General features: G+C 54.1%; 2 protein-coding genes across 4 annotated transcripts in view; one reads left to right on the top strand and one right to left on the bottom strand.

Annotated features, from left to right (window-relative positions):
• Positions 1–106: 106 nt before the first annotated feature.
• LOC104316593 (gap junction Cx32.2 protein-like) lies at positions 107–1,998 on the top strand. The gene has a single exon (XM_069811288.1). It carries the CDS (start codon positions 538–540, stop codon positions 1,693–1,695), a length of 1,158 nt encoding a protein of 385 aa, XP_069667389.1. The 5' UTR covers positions 107–537; the 3' UTR covers positions 1,696–1,998.
• Positions 1,999–2,290: 292 nt separating this feature from the next.
• ZMYM3 (zinc finger MYM-type containing 3) overlaps positions 2,291–24,015 on the bottom strand; it is a 33,895-nt gene continuing 12,170 nt past the window's right edge. For 2 of the 3 annotated variants that reach the window (XM_069811275.1, XM_069811276.1), the window contains exons 3-25: positions 23,627–23,670; positions 23,158–23,230; positions 22,041–22,332; positions 21,431–21,608; positions 20,807–21,019; positions 20,057–20,207; positions 19,390–19,505; positions 15,727–15,813; positions 15,246–15,396; positions 14,491–14,663; positions 13,902–14,067; positions 10,086–10,144; positions 9,510–9,678; positions 8,800–8,915; positions 8,470–8,644; positions 7,766–7,912; positions 6,836–6,939; positions 6,268–6,436; positions 5,996–6,147; positions 5,416–5,530; positions 4,283–4,537; positions 4,078–4,195; positions 2,291–3,664 (exon numbers count right to left, since the gene is read on the bottom strand). In XM_069811275.1, coding sequence (XP_069667376.1) covers positions 3,466–3,664; positions 4,078–4,195; positions 4,283–4,537; positions 5,416–5,530; positions 5,996–6,147; positions 6,268–6,436; positions 6,836–6,939; positions 7,766–7,912; positions 8,470–8,644; positions 8,800–8,915; positions 9,510–9,678; positions 10,086–10,144; positions 13,902–14,067; positions 14,491–14,663; positions 15,246–15,396; positions 15,727–15,813; positions 19,390–19,505; positions 20,057–20,207; positions 20,807–21,019; positions 21,431–21,608; positions 22,041–22,332; positions 23,158–23,230; positions 23,627–23,670 — 3,422 coding nt within the window. In that variant the 3' untranslated portion in view covers positions 2,291–3,465. The remainder of the gene's footprint in view (positions 3,665–4,077; positions 4,196–4,282; positions 4,538–5,415; positions 5,531–5,995; positions 6,148–6,267; positions 6,437–6,835; positions 6,940–7,765; positions 7,913–8,469; positions 8,645–8,799; positions 8,916–9,509; positions 9,679–10,085; positions 10,145–13,901; positions 14,068–14,490; positions 14,664–15,245; positions 15,397–15,726; positions 15,814–19,389; positions 19,506–20,056; positions 20,208–20,806; positions 21,020–21,430; positions 21,609–22,040; positions 22,333–23,157; positions 23,231–23,626; positions 23,671–24,015) is intronic. The other variant, XM_069811277.1, reaches the window with a different exon arrangement.

The raw sequence follows: 24,015 nt of genomic DNA, 5'->3' as shown, positions 1-24,015 counted from the left end.
TTTCTACTCCAGCTGGGATGTGCCAGGGGCTTGGGGTGCCAGTGTGGGGTGCCCACCCGTGCACCCTAGCCCAGGTGGATGCCACCAGGGGTTGCGGGGGCTGTAGTGCCCGGGCTGGGCTGGGGCCATGGCTGTGGTGCCCTCGCAGCCGGCATGCAGAAGCAGTGACCCCTGGGTGGCATTGAGCAGTGTACAAGGGCTCACGCTCCCCCAGCACCAGCCCCTGCAGCCCTGCATATATTTAGAAAAGTGTCCAGACCAAAAATAGAGGGAAAAAATTTCCCCAGTGGCTGTTTCATCTGCCAGTCACAGTGAAAGCCAATGGGGCATGCAGCTGCCTCATGCCCCAATAATCCCTTGCCTGCTGTCAGGTGGATGGACAGACAGAGCCAGGCAGGCCTGTCCACACCTGGCTGAGGAGCAGGGGACCAGCCGGGAAGGGGCCCTGCAGCATCCTGCATCACCCTGCTGAGGGGAGCCAACAGCGCAGGAACACCGGGCTCTGCCCTACGCACCCGCCAACGGTGAGGGGTCCCCATGCCGGATTGCCACTGCGCTGTCCCCCATGGTTGCTCCCAGCATGCCAAGGCTGCTTTCTACCAGAGGTCTTTGTTCCTGGTGCCTTCCCTGCGACAGGTTAGGGGGTCCCATGGGACACAGGGTGGGGACACTCCAGGGACAGCCCCAGGTTGGGTCCCTGCACACCCGCTGGGCGGGGGGATGGGGTGGTGGTTCAGCAGGTTGTGGGGTGGTCGTGTCTGGAGGGTGGCTGTCTTGCAGGGCACTGTGACGCGTGCCATGGGGGACTGGAGCCTGCTGGGGCGGCTGCTGGAGAGCGCCCAGGAGCACTCCACCGTGGTGGGGAAGGTCTGGCTCACTGTCCTCTTTGTCTTCCGCATCCTGGTGCTGGGGGCGGCTGCTGAGCGGGTCTGGGGCGACGAGCTGTCTGGCTTCTCCTGCGACACGCAGCAGCCTGGCTGCCAGAATGCCTGCTATGACAGCACCTTCCCCATCTCCCACCTCCGCTTCTGGGTCCTGCAGATCATCTTTGTCTCTACCCCCAGCCTTGTGTACCTAGGCCACATCCTGCACCTGGTGCATCTGGAGGAGAAGGCACAGCAGCAAGCAGCAGCACGGGCTGGCAGTGGGGCCAGGCGGCACCGCCCCAGGCAGCCCCAGCTCCCTGTGGGGGACACGCGGGGACAGGTCTGCATGCGCGGGGCCATCCTGAGGACGTACATCTGCAACGTCATCTTCAAGGCTCTTTTGGAAGTGGGCTTCATTGTGGGCCAGTACGCCTTGTATGGGTTCCAGCTGAAGCCCCTCTACACCTGCAGCCGCTGGCCCTGCCCCAACACCGTGAACTGCTACATCTCCCGGCCCACTGAGAAGACCATCTTCATCCTCTTCATGCTAGGGGTGGCCTGTGTGTCCCTGCTGCTCAACCTGGTGGAGATCTATCACCTGGGTCTCACCAAGTGCTGGCAGGGGCCAGGCCCCAAGTCCCACATCCTGCCCAGTCCTGGTGGCCCTCTGGGGACCCACAGGACCCGCGTCACCCTGCCCAGCAGTGGCAGCCCTGTGGCTGCTGGCAGAGCACCTCATGGCCTGGCACCCCTGGGGAAGGCGGGTACATGGCTGGGGGGCGCCAGTGGGTCCCACGGGAAGGCGCGAGCTGCAGACCTGGCAGTGTGAACGTGGCCTGCTGGGATGCTCAGGGATGGATGATGCATGGGTGGCCACAGTTGTGGTTCTGTCTCTGGGCCCTGACAGGCTTGTGGCATGGACCCTGTGGCCAGCACAAGAGATAGGCATGGCCCCAGGGACGTGGCCTGGCCGCTCCCCGCGCTCCTGGGAGTAGTGGGGCTGAGAGTAGGGCTGGGCTGGGGCAGGGTCCTGTCAGCCCTGGGGGAGCAAATAAACACCCATTGCACCTCACTTGACTCCTGCTCTGCCCATGGGCACCGCGGCATTGCTCTCTGACCCGTCTGTCCCACCTGGCCAGGGCAGGGCCACTGCTGGGTTGGCTTGGGTGGCAGCCCTACTGGCAAGGGACAGGCAAGGAGAAGCAGGGCAGGAACAGGCAGGGCATGCCAGGCTAGCACCAGCAGGCACAGGGTCAGGGGCCATCATAGCATGCCAGAGCTGGCAGCACACTAGGGGCCAGACACGGTAGGAAGCACAAGCAGGCAGGGATGGACAGGAGCGAGGTGCACAGCAGCAGTGGGATGCTGGCCCTGCTCTCCTGCAGTGCCCACCCTGCCTGCGGGAGAAAAGCAGGAGCTGCCAAAAGTCTTCTGCATCTTTATTTGAAATGAATGGTTTCCAGAGACACAGGGTTAGTCCTACCGCCCTGGCATCACTACAACAAGACTGGTGAGTGGCTCACTCTCCACATGGACACAGAGAACAGATGGCCCGGGGCCAGGGCCCAGAACAATATATACAGGCTCAATAGGAGACCCATGTACAGCTCAAGAAAACTGACCAGAACACAAGGAGGGGCAGGAGGCAGCAGGGAGTGGCGCAGCCAGAGCCAGGCTCGCCCTGGGCAGGGCGCCAGCACCCCACTGCTTTGGGAGGGAGGGGGAGGCCAGGCAGAGGTCCTCACTTCTGCCAGCAGCTGCCCAAGCCCCCGGCCAGAGTGGAGGGACCCACTGATGGCACCTTGCACTGAGGAGGGGTATTACGCTAGGATGCAGGACAGCGGGGACAGAAGGGCAGCACTGGCACAGACCTGTCTCCATCAGTTTTCCACAGACTCAGGAAACATTGACAAAATTGAGGGAGGCAGCCCGGCTGCATTCGAGGGAGGCATCCCCGTGGCAAGGCTGCGTCTCTGCCCTCACATTCCAGCACCAGCTTCCTCTGCTCCCCAAAGCCAGCCCAAACCTCTCCCACCCCTGCGAACAATCCCTCCCCCTGACCCCAACAGCTCTCAGGCTGCTGATGGTCCTTCCCCACTGGCTTGAAAACACCATGCTGCTGCAGCAGCAGAGCTACCGTTCCTGCCATGCCACCCACAGCCTTGTGAGGGGATGCTAAAGGAAGGGGGAATTAAAAGCCTCGGGGCTGCTGGTCCCAGACAGCACTCTGCCGAATGGTGCAGTTCCTGCACTGGGGTAGGGGGAGGGGGGGGCAGTAGAGTCAGGGCTGGGAATAGCAGGGGACAGGGCTGGGCAAGGGGAGCTGCCTTGGGGGCTCTGCCACCCCTGTGCTGTGGGGACTGGCCCCAGGGAAGACGGCTCACCCAGCAGCCAGGACAGGAGGCAGGGCTGAGCGCGGGGGCCATGTACGTAGGAGAGGCCCGTAATGAGCAGGATGTGATGTCCAAGTCCGGTAACAATAGACAGTGCTGCCACAGCACTATCCCCTCCCATGCTGCATGGCCCCAGCCCTGCAGCAGGAGGCAGGGAGACGAGGTGTCCTGGGCTGGAGCACAGCCAGCCCGGCAGCACCTCGCTCTTAGTCCATGTCGTCGTCCAGGCTGCTAAGCCGACTGTGCTCTTCGTAGATCTCCCTCACGGCCAGGATGCGGTTCAGCATGCTCTCCAGCATGCTCCGGTCCATGGGGATGACCGAGTACCAGAGTGGGGACTCGGCGATGCAGGACCGTTCAGGCTGCAAGTAGAATACATCGTTGCGGTTCCGCAGACTCTCTGGACTGTAAAGAGAGAGGAAGGTGAACCCTGGGATATCAGCTCCAGGGGCTCAGAAAGCCTGGCCTGCACTCATGGTTATCAAGGGGGGCTCAAGGCTTGTTACAGCCTCTCATCATTCGGCAGGACAAGGACGCAAACTGAGTCTGCAGCTCCTCACTCAGGACCAAAGCCCCTAATCAGCCAACCACCACGACTCATACTGCATGCTCCTGCCTGTCTGGAGAGAGCCAAGTAGTGGAAGGGGCTGCAGAGAAGCATTCTCTCAGCTATGGTCTATACAAACAGCACAGACCCTGGGCAAGGCTTTACATTCAAGTACAAATGTTTGGAGAGCAGCAGCCACTCCACAGGGTCCCACCAAAACCAAGAGGTGGCCCCAAAATGGCACATGCCCTTTCTCCAAAGAAAGCCTCACCATTTGGAGAGATAAAACTCATAGAACTTGACTGGGCATCGGAGTGGGTTCATCCTGTTCTCCCGCTGCTCCAGCATCGGTACCTCCTCCTCACGCTTCCGCTTTCCAGAGCCACCATCTGCAGAGGGGGAGAGAACAGGATCATGGCTGGGACCCGATGAGGGAGGCAGGGGGAGGGACAGAGAGATGCTCCATCAGACCCTACCTCGGCTTTTCTTCTGCTTGGCAGGAGCGTAGTAGCGGATGCTCACCACCTTTGTCATGCCACGGGCCGTGGTGCACTTGCGGGACTGGCGCACCACGTTGGTGAAGGAGAGCTGCATGTGCTCATCCGCTGTCTGCAGCCCAAAGAACTTGGTGTTGAAGAACATGAGGGTGTTGAGGAGCACGAAGGGTGAGTAAACGCCCAGCTGCTTGCACTCCCAGAGGTGCTCCTCCTCGACACGTGAGAAAACTGTGTCTGTAACACACAGAGGAAGAACCAGGTCACATCAACAGTGGCCTTGTGGCAATCCCTTCACCCTGCCCAGGCAAACTCACTGCAAAAGACTGATGCTTCACAACATCCCTTTTCTACGAGGTTACTTCTCCAGAGCCATCAGCAGAGCTAGATGCTGGCTCTGCCCAGCCACAAGCCACCCCAGAGTGCAGCCAAACCACAGGCCAGAACCCAAACCAATCCTAATCGCTCATCCCTATAGATGGCCACAAAGTGAACTCTAGGTCAGTGCTCCACCAAACTCAGTGTGAGATGAAGGAAAAGCAGCAGGCAAGACAGACACGGCCAGCTCCTGCCTAGACACACAGGTCTGCAGCCAAATGCCTCTGACTGGGACAGCCAGTATGCAGAGGTGAGGCTGGATCTGTGAACTAACCACTGACAAAACACAGAAGGGAAGGCAGCCCAGATCACAGCCATCACGAAAAGCCTCTGCAGAGCTCTAAGTTAGTCCCCTCACAAGGCAGCAGCACAGCAACCTTGGCCAACAATTAGCACAGTGTGCAGGGCTTGCCCATGTGCTGGGAACACAAAGGCATGGGCCAGTGTGCCTCCTGGCTTGGTATCCTCTTTGCCAAAGGGCGGAGACATCACTGTGAACTGTTGTAAAGATTCAAACTGTCTCAGGACACAAAGCAGCTGTGCTCTGCTCCCAGCAACAGAAGCTGCTGGCTCCACTGTCGGTATGGGTCAGTACGACCCCTGGACACAGCAGGACTGTGCTGCCTATGGCAAGAAAGAGGGTTGAGGCTGGGGGAGCACAATCAGACTGGAGGATCCAAGGCTAGACGCACAAACTGGGTGTGTGTCGTGACTGAAGGTACTCTGGAAACACATACTATTTGGTAAGATTGTGGGTTGCCAGCCGCTCAGGGACTTGTTCAGCTCCTGCACGAAGGTCAGGTAGTAAAGGTCTGTAAATATATTCACCATACGATTGTTCTCGAGCAGGTACTAGAAAGGACAGAACACACAGTCAAGAGAGACATGGCAGCACCTGGAATGCAAACCCTCCCCAGAGAGCCCAGGGCACATATGCAGAGCGCCCCTCTTTGTACAACCAGAGCTGCAGGGCAGAATCCTAAAACCAGCCACTTCTGAGAGCTGTGAGGAAAACCCCAGAGCATGACAAAGCAGACTTGGTGCTGAAGAAGGGACTGAGTCTGGGGAGATGTCCCAGCCCTCCTCAAGGATGTGCAAGAAGAGTGCAAGGCTGGGGAATAGCTGCCACCCTACTCACTGGGCTTGGAACAAAGACCAAACCAGGTAGGCTGCTATCTTGGGGTGAGGCACTGAAGGACAGTCCAGTGAACCTCTCTGGGTCCCCAGAAGGCAGAGTAAAGGGCACAAGCTCCCCTCACCAGATCTGACCCCCAGGTCTGGCTGTGGAGGACTTGAGGGCAGCAAGACCTCCCTCACCTGCTGGATGCCAAGGCAGAGGTAATAGATACTGTCTGGTTCGTAGCGCTCCCCATTGGGCCGTGTTATCTCCTTGACAAACTGGGCCAGGCCGTAGTTAAGCTCAGCTGCTGTGCAGGCCAGGATGTCTTCCTTGATCCTCATGGGCTTGGCTATGGAAACAAGCACAGCAGCCTCAGACAATAGCCTGCAAGGCCAGGAGCACCTCAGCACCCTGGGACCCAGCTTCTGGGAGGTTTCTGCCACTCCACCCATCCAGACAGGGCTCTTACGGCCAAAGCGTAGCTCCTCTCCCTTGCTGGTCTCTCCCCCTGCATACTTGGCTTGCACCCAGGACTTCCAGGCATTCACACCATATGAGTAGTTCAGCACTGTGCAGCTGGGCTGGCTGCTCATTGAGTCCCGGGAACAGCTTTCAGAGAGCACCAGACGCTTCTGCCCCTGCAAAGAGGTGTACTGTGAGACTGGGCACCTACCTGGGACAGATGCAAGAGCCCTGGCCACCCCTCAGATCTGCTGACTGCCAGCTCCCTCCCAGTGTGTCTGTACCCATGCCAGTAGGCATCCTTCTGCTGACAGCCAAGCCAACAAGGCCCATTAGTTATGAGGACCACAGGCAGGAAAGAGGCCAGCTCTCACATGACCTGTGGCATTCAAAGCTCCTCCAAAGTGACAGGCAAGTATTTTAATTCAAGGAGTGGCCCACAGGCCAGGCATGCCCCGAAGGGAGAGGGCACAACCACCCCAGCACACCAAAGCCTTCACCTTGTATGTCCCAGATGGCAGTTCTCACTCCAAATCCAAAGAGCTTTAAGCAGGCATTACCCACACAGAGCTCACCTTTCGGACAGCACGAGGCAGATCTTGTTCTGTGGACACATCATCTGGTCCCACTAGCCCACAGTCAAAGAGGAAGTCCACACTGGGGTTGATGTCTAGAGGGTCTGAAAGAAAACACAGGCAGAAGGGCTCAGCTGAGACTTTTCATCCTGTCCCCTGTGCTCGTCTGGTTCTTACGGCAAGGTGAAGAGGGAACACACAGCCCAACACTTCACACCCTCTACCTCTGCCTGGCATGAACTTTTAGCCACAGCCCAACACAGGAAATATAGCTCTGGCAGATGATGCTAAGCTCTCTCAACTAACCAGAGCCTCACATTCTCCCCTCTGACAGTTTTTTGTTTGTTTTTCAAACCCAAGGAACATTCCTCATCCCCTTGTGCCAGGCCAGCACTGGGGACAGCCTGGCACAGGCACCCCAATCCTCTGTCCTTTGCTGCTAGCATCCTGCCTCACCACTGCTGTGCTCCTGCAAGTCCCTGCCTCTTCTTCCACCTTCTGCCCGCTAACGGACACACAGCAATACTGCTTTCTTCCAGTCCAGGTCTCCCTGCTGTCTCCCTGTCATGCCCTGTCCAGGTCTCTCTCTCACCTTGCTGGATCCTCTGAAATCATCATCCATAAGCACAACAGCGCCGCTGCCCTGCTTTTTGTGCTGTTAAAATCAGCTTCTCATTTCCCCTTCTCTGCAGACCCATGTTCACAACAGGTCAGTTAGTCTAGACAAACACACACTCCTTCAAAAGTGGTGGTCTCCTCACCCCTGCTGCAAGACTCTCAGTTCCTGGCCTCAAGCCTGGTCAGTCAGAGGGCATGGGGAGGTAAGTTCACACAGCTCTTAATGCTGCTGGCAGCGGTCAGCTGCTGGCAGCGGGGAGGACCCTGCTGCAGCATGAACAGCCCTGCATGCCTGCTTCACCCAGCTCTTACTCTTAGGGAAGTCAGCCTCCAGATCCTGGCCTGGCTCATCGAGGACATTTGCCATCTTGACAGCCATAGCCAACACATCATCCCGTGCTGGTCCAAACAGATCACAGTCCTCCAGGAGACCCTCTGCACTCTGGTTACTCACCAGGTCTGCAATGCAAAAGCAGATCATAAATCCAACTTTCAAGAAAGCCTTTTGTCTGTTTTCCCTGTGACAGCTGGAAAATGAAGTCAGGCTCCGTGCAGCACAGTCCTGTGTTCAGAGCAGCCCCATGACATCTGCGCTGCCCAGATTTCCCTGGACAGCAAGACATTAGATGTTTGTCCTCTCCCCAGCCATAGCCCTAGTCACTGGGGCTTGAGGAATGCAGCCCTCAACTAAAAAGACCTGTGGGGTCTGGACTGCTAGTCTTCTGGATGGGAAGCTGCTTTAGGTAAGAGCCTGAACAGCCACCTGAATAAACTAACAGTGCTGCACATGTGCCACAAAACTTGCACCTCCAAAAGGGACAGTGGCAGACACTACTCCCTGCTGCAACTCTTCCCTCCTGATACCTCCTCAGCAGAAGTTGAGGACTTCCTCTTCCCTGCTCCCTCTTCAAAGGCTTTGGGAGAGCTGTGATCCAGGCAGATGCTCTAGCTCCAAGAGCTGGCAAACCCCACGTGATCCCAGCTGTTGGGCGAGACCAAGCCATGGCAGAACCTACCACACAGGTCCGAGGAGGCCTTGTCCAGTTCCTCAGCCTCTGCAATCATCTCGGCCATGGCCAGGATGTCAGCCTCTAGGGGATTGGAGGGGATCTTCACCTTCAGCTCCTCAATGGTCTCCACAATCTTATCTGTGCTCTCCAGCGTGGTGGGCAGGAACATTGGCACAGGCACCTGTCGACAGCAGCACACCACGCAGAAAACCGACACTCAGCTGACTGACGTAAAAGCAGAGGCAGGAGAAGAGGACAAACAGAGAAGCAGGGAGGCTGCAGCAAGGCACGATTGAGCCAGTAAGAGAACACGAGTGAGTGGAGTGTGTTGCTTACCGGGACAGGCATGGAGAAAGGCACAGGTACTTTCTGGCAGTACATATGCATAGGCACAGGCACGAAGATCGGGACGGGGATTGGCAACACAATCACCTGGGGCTTCCAGTCAGCCTCTGACAAGAGCAAAAGTACATCGGTGAGCTTGCTCCCAGCAGGTCTTCCACCCAGCCCCGCTGCACACTGTCATGCCCTCAGCCATCCAGCGTCATGGCCCTTCCAGCCACCAGCTTCTGTGGCTCATGGGCAGAGCTGGAACAGCAGCAAGCCAAACAGCCCTGCAACAAGAGAGGCTTGCCTCAGCCAGAGGTGCAAGCCCTGCTCTTACATGGCGTTGCTGAGAGGTCTAGTTGCCTTGCATATGCTGCAGACCATACACACATGCCTGACAGGAGCTACACAGTGGAACCTGCTCAGCAGATGGCCCCTCAGACAAGCTGATGATCTCCAGAAGAACAGCAGTTGTCCCACAAGAGGTGGGACCATGCTGCAGTGCTCTCTGCATCTCTCCTTTTGCTGCTGATGGAAATGGGCTCCCTACCTCCAGCCCTGCCATGTGTGCTCTGCACTGCCCTGAGACTCCTCAGCACAGCGCCAAACACCCAGCTGCTCTGTACAGCATTTCAAGCTGGATTCACATTTAGTCTGGATCAGGGACTTGCCTTTCTAAAATGCCCCTGTAATCCTGCAGTTATGTCTTGTTTTCCTACCTGTCTGACAGCCTTTGGACTTCAGTTCTATCTTGCAGGAAACGCCCCGGTTCTGCATCAGTGGTTTACACATGGCAGCTTTGTTTTTCCGAGGGGTGGCTGGAACTGGAGGGGGTGGGAGAGGAGGTGCGGCTGGAGACATCTGCGCTGAGGATGTCTTTGCCGACAGCTGAGGAAACACAGAAAGCAAGAGGTTGGTGTCCACCTAAGGCAGCACCCACCTCTTCCCAACCGCGGGTACTGCTGGAGAGACTCCCAAAGCACCTCATGGAGCCTGGCAGTCCCCAACACACAGACACACACGCACACGAGCACCATGCAAAGAGGAGCCAGTGCCACAGTGGCAGGCTATTCTGGAGCCCACTGATTCCCGGGGAATGGTTATTCTTCCCCCTTGCAGGAGATACGCTGATGCTGCCCTCCCCAGCAGCTCTTATCAGCTCCCACTACCCAGACATCTTAAAATGCATTGGTTGTAGAAGAACAGAATCTCCCTGAACAATGGCAGATCTGTCTTCTCTTTGGGGACAGCCCCTTTGTGCTATCTTGCAATCTCCTACCTCCAACAGGCCTTACCATGTTAGTCTCTGCCTTCTGTGGGGAAGGGGCAGGTGGTTTTGGTTCTGAAGTCTGACCTGTAAGAGAAAGCAATGACTAAGTTCAAGAGCTCCTGGGCCAACAGGTCCCAGTGCTGGGACGGGAGGTGGCAGCAGCCAGAAGGCAGGGACAGGCTCCCCAGAAACTGCTCCTGGCCACTCCAGGAACAGTTAATGTTTCCACAATCTCTAGCCCTAGCAGCTCAGAAGACACTACAACTCCAAAATCAAGTTATTTCCATGTCATTTTGTGCTCCCTTGCAGTACACCCCATCCCCATCACAGCAGGTCAGGAGAAATCCCAGTCCCTTGTAGAGAGAGGAATCCAGGGCTCTATTCCCAGCTCTGCTTGTTGGCTTGCTGTACCGAGCCATGGCCCCTCCCTGCGCCTCCATCTCCCTGCTACAAGTATCTTGGCAAAGTGCTTCGAGATCCCTAGGAAGAAGGTGACAGAGCTAGTAGTAGTATTATGAGAGATCCCAGAAAGCAGAGAGACAGCTTTGCCCCAGTCCTAGGGATGCAGTCCATTCCCCTAAGGAAAGAGGGGATCACCTGCAGGTAAGAGGCACATGTGGCAGACACTGGTCTCAGGTGGTGACAATATCATCCTGGCTTGGATGATAACTCCTGCTCATTTGCTCTGCAGAGAACCTGCACCCATCTCAAAGGCTGATGACCTAAAAGAACACCTTCATCCAAATCTCCTGTGAGCCCTGGTTACCCATGTGGCTGGGAAAAAGAACTGCCTTCTACAGCACTGACTAACTGTGGGCCATGCATGAAGGAGACTCCTGCAAGGAAAGCAGCAAGTCTCAGCACCCCAGGGGAGTGGCGGGTCTGTTTGCATCTCCTGCATAAGATAGGCTCTCCAGGAAAGACCCAGACTCCCAAAGGTCCAACACATGGGCATTCACACTATGCAGATTTCCTCTGTCCTGAGGAAATGCAGGACTGCTCTTGAGCAACTGGAGGCCCAGCAGGGTCCACTTGCTGACCACCACAGGGGGACAGGCAAGTTCCACTTGGAGGAAATTCCCTAGCCTGCAGCTGAGCATTCAGCCATAGGATCTGCAACGGTCTCAATGGGTCCAAGAACTCCCCCTGACCAGCCCAAAGTGGATGGGCAGCAGGTCTAGGTGGGACACATTAATGGCTTGAAGGAGAAAAGACAAGCTATGGAGTATGAACAGAGTTTCTGCTGCAGCAGAATCAAAAGCAAAGTTGATTGCCCCACAGGCCAATGATTTAGGACTAAGGGAAACAAGATCTTCCTGCCACAAAGCTCCATGTGCTACAGATCCAGGCTTCCAGGAAAGCTCCAGCTTATTTACTCTCATCCCAACACCAGCAAGGAGTTGTCAAGGCATTGCCTGCACGAACTGTGACTTCTGGCCCTCTGTCCTCTCCAGCTGGATGGCCCTGTGCAGAGCCAGTTCCCCTTGGAAGTCTTTGGGCACAGTTCTGTGGCAGAAGCTCCTCAATCCCTCATTATACAGACTGTTCCCAGCAAAGAAATGGCCGCTTTTATCGTGAGCAAGCACTCTCGGCATCACCAGGTTGGCAGCAGCCACTGGGTCACAGGAATGAATGGTTTAGGCAACCACTGGCTGCAAGAGAAGAAGCAGGTAGTCAGCTGCTCTGCCCAAGATGAGTCTGAAATGCCTTGTGAGCTGGCAACACAGCTGCCAGGTCCACAGGAGACCCTGGCTGGACCAGGCAGAAGCTGCTCCTCACCATGCACTGACAAGCTACTCCTCCTGAAATCCCCTGCACAACACGCTGGGCTGGAAAGCTCTGTGTAAGCACACAGCAGGCCCTGGCTCCAGCACCCTTCCTTCGCAAGCTGAGCAGTATGCCACAGTCCCAGGACAAGGATGTCCACAGCTGTCCCACAACTGGCAGGGGACGGATGTGCCAGAATACACAGAGGGCCCAGTGCCACCAACGGCATTCACCAAGCATGACAGCTGCTGGGGTAGCCTGGAGTTTGAGCTCAGCTGAGCGTTCACCCTTGCTGACAGGCTTTTCCTTGGCTGCCCTCAGAGTCCTCCGCCTCACAGGGCACATGGAGAGGCAGCTGTGGCATGGTGAAGGGTGATGCCCCACGTGCCAGACAGCAAAGTTCTTGGGGGCCTCCAGAGATGTGGTGAGGGAGGACCTCAGACTCTCGTGGTCGGTAGTGGTGAAGGTACTTCTCAGACTTGTGGTCTATGGCTCCAAGGAGACAATGGCCAAATGGTGTGAAATATGCTTCCCTCTGCAGGCAGAGCTTGCTCGCTGTGCCTGCATCCCAAAAGCAGTGTTACTGGTATCTCACATGCAAGATGCCTTGAAAGCAGAGGACAATTGGAACAGCATGGCTAGGGCTGCGGAATCGCTTGGTGAGCTACAGGAACCAGCAAGCTTAACACCTCTTCCTCCCCTGGGCAGCAGGACAGTCTGTGCCCCATCAAGCAGACTCCCCCTGGGCACTCCCATGCCAGCAGAAACCAACAGTTCCTTATCCACAACACACCAGTGTGCTGCTACTTGAGTCGTCACCTCACACAGCCATTTATGGAGCATGGCTCTTGGAGGGCAGGCTGGGACTCCCCTGGCTGGGGGAACCTGCTGCTTCTGGCAGAGCAGCTCTGCTTTGCTGTCTAAGCAGCACTGACATCCAGGGCTTCCCCAGTCTTGCAATCAGCCCACTGCTGTCAGGAGAGGAACCAGAAAGAGTCTGGAGATGGAGGACGAGGTCTCTCACAGGAAGGTCCTTGGCTTCATTTCCCCTCCTTGGTGCACCGTAGTCAGGGTTTTACACCTCATGGGATCCCAGGGAGGACAGCAAAGCCCTGAGCCTGTGATGCAGGTATCTGTCGAAGCTTGATGCACCGAAGTAAGTCCCCACCATAAGCTGCAGGCATTTTAAACTAGATCACACAGATTACCTAGAAGATCATGGCCTATGAAAGACCAAGCAGAATGAGACCACATGAGTGTCCGAGGGCCAAGCGATGTCTTGTCACTGTCACTAGGAGCACCTTCCATCCTGAGGGACCCCAAAGCACTTTGCAATCTTCCATAAGCAACTGTCTCAAATTAATGGAAATGGGGCAACAGGCAGTGAAAATCTCCTCTCCAGCTGGAACTCCACAGATGCAGAATGGGGTTATCCGGGACATGGGGTTGGCAACTCCCCAAAGCCGCAGCAATCTTTTGGTAAGTGGTAGGACTCCAATCTAACATTGCAAGACAGAGTGCCTCAAGCAGCTCAGCACTCCTTCAAGATCATTCTAGGTTCAGCTCTGGCTGAGGAGAGCCCACCTACAGCATCACCAGCACCACTTCCTGCAGCACCCTGCATTTTCCTTGAATGCTTCCCATCCAAGCACTGACCTGGCCCAATCCTGATTAGCTTATGAGATCTGAGAAGGTCACAGCTCGGAGGTGGTGCGGGGCTGCAGGTGGATTATCATGCCAAACCACGCTGTCCCCTAACCCTGTAAATCGAGCTCTCCGTTGGCAACATGAGGATGTTAAATCCCTGAGTATCCTCGCTAAGAGTGTGAGCTACAGGCAGCACGCTGGCACCGGCTCCTCCCGTCTGGGCCCTGTGTGTCATAGAACCATAGACGTTAGAGATGGAGAAGCCCCATTAGGTCCCACTCCGTCCTTTCCCCCCCAAGGGCCAGTGCAGGATTGTTCCCTAGCGTCTCATCCAGTCCCGGGCAGGAAGCTTCCACCCCTCGCTGTTCAGTCTTCCCTGTGTCTCTCAGACTGAGCTATGCAGGTCCCCTCCCTCCCTCCTACTCACTGTTCAGCAGGCTCTCGGGCCCCTTCTGCGTGTCCAGGTTGGGCTGGTTCTGTTGATTGTAAAATCGCAGCAGACACTGCTGGTTGCAGAAGTGTTTGATTTGCCCCCGCCAGTGGATGGTTTCCAGCAGCTTCCCCTGACGCTTGCAGGCATGGCACCGAGCTGCCTAAAGCCCGCATCAGCAGGAGAGAAACAAGGAGTAACTAACCACACCCCCTCTGAGTGCAACACAACTCTCCAGTGAAAGGTGCACATAGCAAGGTGCTGTGAGCTTCCCCACAGCAGTGCCCTGCCAGTGCCAGCCGGGGACTCCAGCGGTGCGAACTTCTCACAGCAGCACTAGCCGCAGATCCAGCACTGTGAGCTTCCTCAGTGCAGTGCTCTGGCAGGATCAGCTGGGGACTCCAGCTACGTGAGCTTCCCCGTAGCAGTGTCCCGTCATTGCCAGGCAGGACTCCAGCAGTGCCAGGTTCTCCGCAGCAGTGCCAGCCAGACTCCAGCAGTGCGAACTTCCTCAGTGCAATGCCCACTTATCTGGATGCCGTGCCCACCACAGCACTTAGCACAAGCTGCCAGTGCCAATACTGACCTTGAAGTACCAGAGCAAGTATTTGCTTTTGCAGTCTTCACTACAGAAGTCCCAGGTGCTGCCCTCCAGCTGCTCGGTGACCGCCCGCTGGCAGGTCTGAGAACAGTAGGTGCAGGTGATGCAGCACAGGCCCAGGTTCTTGGTGAAATCCTGTTTGTAAAGAAGCACACACCCTGCGGAGAAACAATAGGAGTGAAACCTTCCCAGGATGAACTGGGGGCCTCCCTGACCCAAACATGACCAGAATCCAGGTCTGCGGAGACAACAGAGCACACGCAACACACTGTAGGGAACAATCCAGCACTGGCCCCTGGGGCTGGGATAAGATGGGACCTCATGGGGACTTGCCATCTCTCACCTCCATGCTTCTAGGAAGAGTCTGACTCCAACCTCCTGTGTGCAGGAACCCAGCAGGCAGGGCAAGGCCAGGTCAGGCCAGCCCAGACGCAAGAGCGTAGAAGTGCATGATGACAGGAGGAGCGGAGCTGCCACCTGCTGTCTCCCCAGCCCCCAGAGAGAGAAAAGCTGTGAGAAAGCCCTCCCCAAGGACACAATGAACGGTAAAGATCTTGCCCTAGGGCCTGGCCGGACAGCAAGCCATCCCCACAGACAGTCCTCCCTTCACTGCATGGCAAGGCTCTTGCCCCAGGGCCTGGCTAAGACAGTCTCCCCTCTGTTCCTCTCCATGCTCTCTTCTCCTCCCCCAGCATGGGCTGGCATGGGGGCTCTGCCTCTCCCGTGCCTTCCCTAAGTACCTTCGCTACAGAAGTTCTTCTCTACTCCAGAGAAGCGGATCTTCTCATGCAGCAGCTTCTCCTGTTTGCAGTGCTCACACTGAGACACCACCCCGCGCAGTCGCTTGAAGTCCTCGCAGCAGTCCTTGCAGCAGAACTGATACACCTTGTCCTGCCAAAGAGACCGCCACCAGTTCAGCCAGGCTGGCAGGAGGTCCCCACGCTTCTCAAGGAAGCAAGAGCAAGACTACAGGGCTGAGCCAAGTTCCCAGCTCTCCTGGCATGGGGTTTGGCAGAAACAGTCTCCTCCTGCCCTTTTGACATCCTGCAGAACATCAGGAGAGCAGCACTCAGCGTGCGGTCTCCAGGCATGTCTCTGCAGCTAAGGCATTCAGAGCACTGGTGCAGAAGGAGCTCTGCTTTGAGCAGGGAGAGGAAGGAGCCCTGCAGTCCTCACCAGGGTTGGCCTCTACCTCAACATCCCCCTGGGGAAAGTCCTCACCTGCCAGTCTAGGATCTCCGGCTTCCCGCTGAAAAGATTGTGGCAGTAATGGCAGTTGAGGTGGATCCCACCTTCCGGGCTGGTGCGCTGCAGGAGACAGAGACAGCTCATGGAGGGAGAGGCACACAGAGGGCAGCGAGCACCCCCTTCGCACTGCCAACACATCCTGCTTCCTCCACCATTCACAGCAGTCTGTCTGCCCCTCCTCAGACCTGCACTTGCTGTACTTGCTGCCACTGTCAGTGACCCACAGCCAGGCCATCAGATCATGTCTCAAGCTCCTGGAGAGCAGATTCTTGAGCAATTTCACTTTGCTTCCAGTGTACTGGGTCCAGCTCTTCTCAGAAAGGCAAGCTTTCAAGTTGCCACCCCTTTGGATTTGAAAACATTAAGAGATGGGGGCTCCGCTACCTCTTCTGAGAATTTCTCTAAAAAATCTTGAAGCATAGGTGCCTGGTTTCTATTTTCAAGGTAATGCAACTTCAAAATTCAAGCAGCCATTCTCATCCCACCTTCCTCTGCTAGATTAAACAGCCATTTAGCACTTGGTGTCTTGTCCACAAGGGTATATTTATTAATAGTCATCTTCCTGGTTTTATTTCTGATAATGTCAGACAAGGTGCTCTGCGAGTGCTTCAGTACATGCATTTTTCAAGCCCATATGTAATTTTTCTGTCTTTTTTCAGCATGCTTCCAATTTTTCTTCAACATTGAAAATAAAGTGGACATCGGATGAACATCCTTCCTACCTGTGCAACATTCTAGGTAGCTGTTTTGCTCCATAGCCCCCAAACTTTAACTCCCTGTTCCTCTGCTTGTACTTGCAATAACTTAATTAATCCTTCCCTCTGCGGCTGTAAACTTAGACGCTCATACTGAACAGTTTAACTGCTGTAATTCCAGGGCCTTTTCAAAATCCTTACTTTCCCAGGACTTACATCCCCATACTACTTGAGTAAGGCTGATACAGGATCTTGCACTTAACTGTGTTTAAGCACACGTTAGGAGGAACCAGTCTTGTCAAGCAATCCAGTTGCTTTGCTTTCTATGACTGCCCTGACCTCAGCATGAGTTAACACTTCACCAATTTTTGTTTAATCTGCAAAATTTTATCATGCTTACTTTGACTTTATTGCCAGATGACTGATGAAGATGTTGAACTCCTTGGGTTTAATACTGATCTCCAAGCAGCCATCTTGAAACAATCTCTTGAGTGGTTTTTCTTTGACAAGTGTGTTCTGAGATTTGCCAGCAAGACAGTTCCTAATCCAGGTTATGCATGGGTTTACTCGTATGTTACAGTGCTGATTTTACATGGCAATAATTCAAGTTAGGTGAATTAGGTGAAGTCACTGGTGACTGGAAAAAGGGAAACATCGCAGCCATTTTTAAAAAGGGTAGAAAGGAGGACCCTGGGAACTACCGATTTATCAGCCTCATCTCTGTGTCTGGGAAGATCATGGAACAGATCCTCCTGGAAGCTATGTTAAGGCACATGGAGGACAGGGAGTGATTCAAGCCAGCCAGCATGGCTTCACCAAGGGTAAGTCTTGCCTAACCAACCTAGTGGCCTTCTTATGATGGAGTGACTACATCAGTGGACAAAGGAAGAGCTATGGATGTCATCTATCTGGACTTCTGTAAGGCCTTTCACACAGTCCCCCACAAAATCCTTCTCTCTAAATTGGAGAGATATGGATTTGATGGATGGACTGTTCTGTGGATGAGGAATTGGTTGGACGGTCGCATCCAGAAGGTACTCATCAATGGCTCAATGTTGAGATGGAGATCAGTGACAAGTGGTGTCCCTCAGGGGTCTGTATTGGGACCAGAACTGTTTAGTATCTTCATCAATGACATAGACAGTGGGATTGAGTGCACCCTCAGCAAGTTTGCAGATGACACCAAGCTGAGTGGTGTGGCGGACACGCCTGAGGGACAAGATGACATCCAGAGGGACCTGGACAAGCTCAAGAAGTGGGCCGATGTGAACGTCATGAGGTTCAACAAGGCCAAGTGCAAGGTCCTGCACCTGGGTTGGGGCAACCCCCAGTATCAACACTGGCTGAGGGATGAAGGGATTGAGAGCAGCCCTGTGGAGAAGAACTTGGGGGTACTGGTGGATGAAAAGCTAGACATGAGCCAGCAATGTGCACTCGCAGCCCAGAAAGCCAACTGTATCCTGGGCTGCCCAAAAAGAAGCGTGGCCAGCAGGTCGAGGGAGGTGATTCCCCACCTCTACTCTGCTCTGTTGAGACCCCATCTGCAGTACTGCATCCAGCTCTGGAGTTCTCAGCACAGGAAAGACATGGACCTGTTGCAGCAGGTCCAGAGGAGGGCCACAAAAATGATCAGAGGGATGGAGGACCTCTCCTATGAGGAAAGGCTGAGTGAGTTTGGGTTGCTCAGCCTAGAGAAAAGAAGGCTCCAGGGAGACCTTACTGTGACCTTTCAATACTTAAAGGGTGCTTATAAGAAAGATGGGGACAAACTTTTTAGTAGGGCCTGTTGCGATAGCACAAGGGGTAATGGTTTTAAACTAAAAGAGGGTAGATTCAGACTAGATGTAAGGAAGAAATTTTTTATGATGAGGGTGGTGAAACACTGGAACAGGCTGCCCAGGGAGGTTGTAGATGCCCCATCCCTGGAAACATTCAAGGTCAGGCTGGATGGGGCTCTGAGCAACCTGATCTAGTTGAAGATGTCCGTGGTCATTGCAGGGGGTTTGGACTAGATGACCTTTAAAGGTCCCTTCCAACCCAAACTATTCTATGATTCTATGATTCAAGTCTTATGAAGTCTACAACTGTAAAAACTCTACAGCTACCCTACCAACACCATCTGTGATCTCAGTGAAGGATTACATCAAGGTTTTATTAAAAAAAAAAAAAAAAAAAGCCCCCAAAAACCTCACCCAAAAAAACCCCAACAGGAAAACCACAAGAAAAAAAACAAACCCCAAAATGAAATGCTGCAACTGCCAGTAACTAACTCTCTATCTCTAGATTCTCTAAGTTTTCTCAGTTGCCCAAGGCATGTCCTGGCCTAAGCTTCCCAGGTCTTCCTGGCTGTTGCTTTGTTCTTTGACCACTGTACAAAACTAATATTCTTCCAGTTGCCTTTGAATACCATAAACATTTCACATATGCTGAAATTTAACATCGGAAGATTAAAAACCACCAGTCAAGCCTTTCAGGATTATTAAACATGAGGTATCCAGGCCTGCTGGTTGTAAATTTTTAGACAACGCATGCTAGAGGACTTAGCTTCCACAGTGACACCTGGCTCAGAGGACAGCTCTGCCCCTCTCCACCCCACTAGCAGGTACCCGCTGTGCTTTGCTAGTTTACTTGTGCTTTTGCTCGTGCCCCCATAAAGCCACTATATCCCAAACCACTCATGCAGCACAGCTCTGCACTGCACTCCCACTGGGCATAACCTGATAGACAGGAGTGAATTACAGCCCACCTTATCCCAACAGAGGAAGGGGGAGATAGGGCCAAGACTGAGTTACTGGCAATTAGTTACTGCAACTCTTGTGCTCCAGCAGAGACTTTCTTATGGACCCTCCCTCAGGAGCCTGAGGAAGGTGGAGCCCCTGCTTAAGTGTGAAAGGAGGCATGAGCTCTACAGCCCAGCCCAGCATGAAGGATATTTCAGTACCTGGAATTTGGTCCAGCAGCTGGGGCTGCAGAACTGGTAGACAACCCGGTCTGTCTTGTTGTAATAGCAGGGTTCAGACAAACTCTTTCTGCAGAAGCTGCAGGGTCTAGGGGGACCTGATGAAACAGATAGATAGGAATCGGTGAGGGCAGCAGCACAGGACGTGGGACTGGTTTCTGAGGATGGCATGCAAGCTACTCACTCATCCTCAGTCTGTCAAGCTATTATCAAAAAGCAAGGGACAAGAACATCAGGAAACTAAGAGCACCAGATTCTGCTAGGACAGAACACAGATGGAGAGCAGAGCGGTTCAAGGAAGTGACCCTGGCTCTACAGGAATTTGGACAAAACAGGCTGCAGTACTTGCACCCATTGCTGGACACACCCTGGTGCCCCATGTAATGGAAAGGGCAATGGCAGCACAGAAGAGCACTACAACTATTTCCTGCATTCTCAAGAACAGCAATGTACACTACCCCTCAGTATTAAGACATCTACTTGCTGCAAGTGTTCCTCCCTCTCCAAATCTCCTTCCACTTGTGTCACTGGACTCCTCCCCAGGCAAGCAACATGCCTTCTTTCCAGTCTCATCCACAAGCAATAAATAGTACCAAGGAAGGAGTTAGAGTGGAGAGGTGACTGATTCCCTGTACGTAGGTGCTCTTACCAACCAAGCCTGACTGCTTCACTTTGTGGGAGGTAGTGCAGCAAATGGAGCAGAACAGGCCCATCTTGCCACTGCGATCCACGTTGGGCAGCATGTCAAAGTTCTTGCACAGCGTCTTGCACCACATGCATGGGTAGACCCGAGTATTCTTCTGCAAACACAGAGCAGAACAGAGCTGCCAGGGAGACCATCACAGCCGGCAAGGTCCGACCCTCATATCCCACTGCACTACTGTATTCACCACAGGGCAGCTCTCCTGCAGGGAACACCTGATGCCAGAGCCAGGCTCATAGTCTGCAGGTTCAGGTGGTGGCAGCAAAAAAGGCTGCCTTTGGCACCTCACTTTCTCATTTCAAGGGTACCCTGGCTGGAATACAGAGCTTGGCAATCCCATCAAGATGGTTAAGTGAAGTCTGCTCAGGCCACAGAGGAATATATCCAGCCAAGCTTTGGGGACACATCCAAAAGAAGCCAGCCCACGCTCACTGAATGTACCAGTGTCAACGCACAGTCCAGCTTACTGAGTGCCTGACCTGTGCTCGGATCCAAGATGGGCCCCACGCAGAATAAATAAATTCTGTTTGCCTGCTTCAAAGTTTCTCCACAGCAATCTCTTAAATGTTTTGTCAGCAGTAAAAGGCCAAGGAGATTCAAGTCACCTGCTATTGCATAAAGTGCCCTGTGCCATACAGAGCAAAGGAGCTGTGTGCCCACGGAGACCCCCCACCCCAGGCAGCTGGCTCCACACACCTTCTTGTAACTGTTGAGACAGGCAGAGTTGCAGAAGCGTTTTTGCTGGCCTTCATGGAAGAGGTACTCCAGGGGCAAGCCCTTGTTGTAGATGTAAAGTCCGCAGTTGTCACAGCAGTTGGTTTTCAGCCCCTTGGTGGCCCGAAACTTGGTGAAGCAGGCGTCGCTGCAGATGCGGTGAACCACATTCCCATTGCTGACCTCATGCTGGATCTGCAGAGACATCATTGCTGTCACTCCCCCAAACCACCATGTGCCTCCTTCCGACACTACTACCATGGCCCTTGGGATAACAGGCTGTTACACTAAAACTCAGGCAAGTGCCATACTGGAAGCTGGTGTGGACTCAGGCTGGTCTCCCTTGCCAAAAGTCAGCGGAGCAATTGGGAGAGCAACGACCTTCAGGGCGGGGAGAAAGCAGAAGCCTTATTTCTTCTGCTGGAATAAGGGCTGGTTCACAGTAACAAGTATGGACCTGGGAGTGAGCCCAAGCCAGCTCAAGGGCTGAGGCCTCACACCACAGGAGAACCTGGCAAATGCACTGCGATGGTCCCAGGCAGGGCCAAGTGCTGCAGGTCACAAGCACCTCATCCAGGACATGGGAAGGACAAGGGGTTTGTTTACCTCGCCAGGTCTGTGGCAGACGCTGCAGCGGCTGGTGTCTGAGGCATCTGCAGACTGAGGTGCTGGTCTGTGCTGCTGGGCCTCGTAGAGGGAGAGGCAGACAGAGGTGCAGAACTCATGGAAAGAGCCACCTGAACCAATCTGGGCAACCACAGAGTCCTTGGTGTTCCAGATCTCCCTGAGGATCAGGAAGGGATGTGTTAGTGCAGGGACACACCAGTCCTGCCATGAAGGGACAAATATGGCACAGGACTTTCTGGTGTCCCAAAAGGGTGGCAAGAAACTGTCTCACAGCAGCTTCTGTCCTGGCCCAGATGGGTGGTGCCTGAAGATGGAGCATGCAAGAGGTTGTTTTGAGAGAAGGCTGGGATATGGGGCATTGAGCCTGGGGACAGGCAGGGAAAGGCAATAATGTGAAGGGGGTTTAGGGAGCATGGGATATGTGGTGTGTGAAGGAAGACCTGGGGCAGCAGTTGGCAGTGAGCAGCGGTGATATGGGTGAATGGGAAGCATGAGGGTCACAGGGATGGGGACTGGCAGGTAGGGCTGTGGTGCAGGTGAATGGGGTCACAAGCACGGGAGCATTGAGGAAAGGGGAGTGAACACACACTTTTTACAGAACGTGCATATCTTCTTGCCAGGTGGTTTTTTTGAGAAGGTGGTGAGACAGGAGCTGGAGCAGAATAGCTGAGGGAGCCCTTTACGCTGGTAGGCAGTCTGGCCCTTCTGCAGTGGAGTCCGGCAGTTGGCACAAGTCATCTTGGTAACAGTAGAGCGGGCAGCTCGCTGAGCCATCTGAGTGCGTAAAGACATGCGAGTGGAGCGTCGGGTACGAAAAGGAACAAAATCCTCATCGTTGGGATCATCCACCATTGCATCAGAGTCTTCGTCAGAGACTGGAACTGCAAAGCAGCAGAGAAAGATGCACAGAAATCCCTCATTAGGAACTGAGACAGAAACCTCTGCCATGAGACACATGCTGGGGCTTTCTGATGCCACCTTTCTGGAGTCCCTCTACATGCTTTGTACCTGTCTGGGTGGAATGATAAAGGGACCCTTAAAAAGATATTCTGTTGGAACTGGAGATGAGTCAGGAGGTCTTTAAGCAAACTGTGCTTAAGTACAATTCCTCTCTAGGAAGTCATGATTTGCCAAGGTTGAGCAGAAGCCCAAAGTGTGAACATTTACGGCAGAAAACCCTCCAAGAACTGGTAGACCTTAAAGGGAACAAGCTGGATCACCAGCCTCCAGCACAGACTGCACAGGCAGGCAATGAAGGAGCAACACACAAGTACTAGGGAACGTCAGAGTGACACTCAACATCTCAGAGAACAGAGACTTCACGTACTTCTGCAGGAAAATCCCAAAAATGCAACCTTCCTTCAGTCAGCCTGCTGCCATAGAGACAAAGGAAGAAAGTTCCTGGCTGAGAACATGGATTTCCTGGGAACAGCCCCGGAGTCTCATTCTATTACTTGGTGCTTGGTGTCCACACACCACTGTAAAATTACTACAGCCCTCCCTTCAATCTTAGTGCCCTGAGAAAGCAAGGCAAGTACCCCAGGATGAAGACTCACAGGATGAAGGGACCTGTCATGCGTAAGAGGAAAGTCTGCACAGAAGCTTCAGAGTTCCCACTGTACTCACACTATGAGCCACCTGCCCACAATGGGCCTGGGCCCTGCTCTCTGGCTGAAAACAGGCATTGGCTGGTCCTAGTTACTCACTGCTCTCAGAGGAGTTCACAGTTTCAGGCCTGGCAGTTTCTGATCTTCTGGCTCGTTCACTTCTTTTCTGCTCCTAGAAGACATTCAGAAAATACTTAGGCTACCCATCTGCTAGGACAACCATGGATAAATATGCCAGATCATGGTGGAATTTCAACTTCTGGGATTTGCTTTCCCAATATCTAGGCTGAAAACGGGTAAAACTCCATGAATACCTGACCACAGTTGGCAAGATGGGAGAGAGGGGGAAGTAGGCTTATGAGAATGACATTCCAGCTAGGGGTAGCTGGGACACACTGAAGCCATATTACACCACAGTGGCAGTGCACAGGGATCATTCCGTCACAGCAGACAGGCAAACTCCTTCCCAGAGGGGTGACAAGACAGCCAGTATCCCTCATGGAGTTTGACAACAGCCAGCCACCCTCTATGCTCCTGTAGCATACGTACTTGACTGCATTTTCCTCACCTTCTCAGTTGGCAGCTCGCCTCCCTTCCCAGACAGGCCTTCTCCTGGAACAGAAGCACAGAAGAAGCTTGCATCTAACATCTTTTTTTTCTCCAACAGAAGAGGATAAGCGTTCTTCAAATGCAGCCACCCTTTGGGTCAGTCTGCACATGAAGCCCCAGACAGTCCTGGCTAACAAGCACAGTTCTGGTGGTGATCAGACACAGAAAAGCTCCTAAACCCACCATCTGTAGTTAGAGATCCAAACATGCAGCTTGGGAGGAGTCCAGTAAGGGGGAGACCTCCCTGCATGGGGGAGGCATGCTGGGCAGTTGACTTCAACTGCTTCTGACTGAGACTTAGCATCTCCTCAGGATGGCCAGCCTGGGCAAAGGGACTTTGCCTACTGG

The sequence above is a fragment of the Haliaeetus albicilla genome, chromosome 23 (genome assembly GCF_947461875.1).
Source record: "Haliaeetus albicilla chromosome 23, bHalAlb1.1, whole genome shotgun sequence".
Taxonomy (NCBI): Eukaryota; Metazoa; Chordata; class Aves; order Accipitriformes; family Accipitridae; genus Haliaeetus; species Haliaeetus albicilla.
This window is presented reverse-complemented; position numbering and strand designations above follow the sequence as displayed.

What these genes read in the sequence shown, in the direction of transcription:
- LOC104316593 (XM_069811288.1), top strand. Translation starts at nt 538, where the DNA reads ATGCCGGATTGCCACTGCGCTGTCCCCCATGGTTGCTCCCAGCATGCC.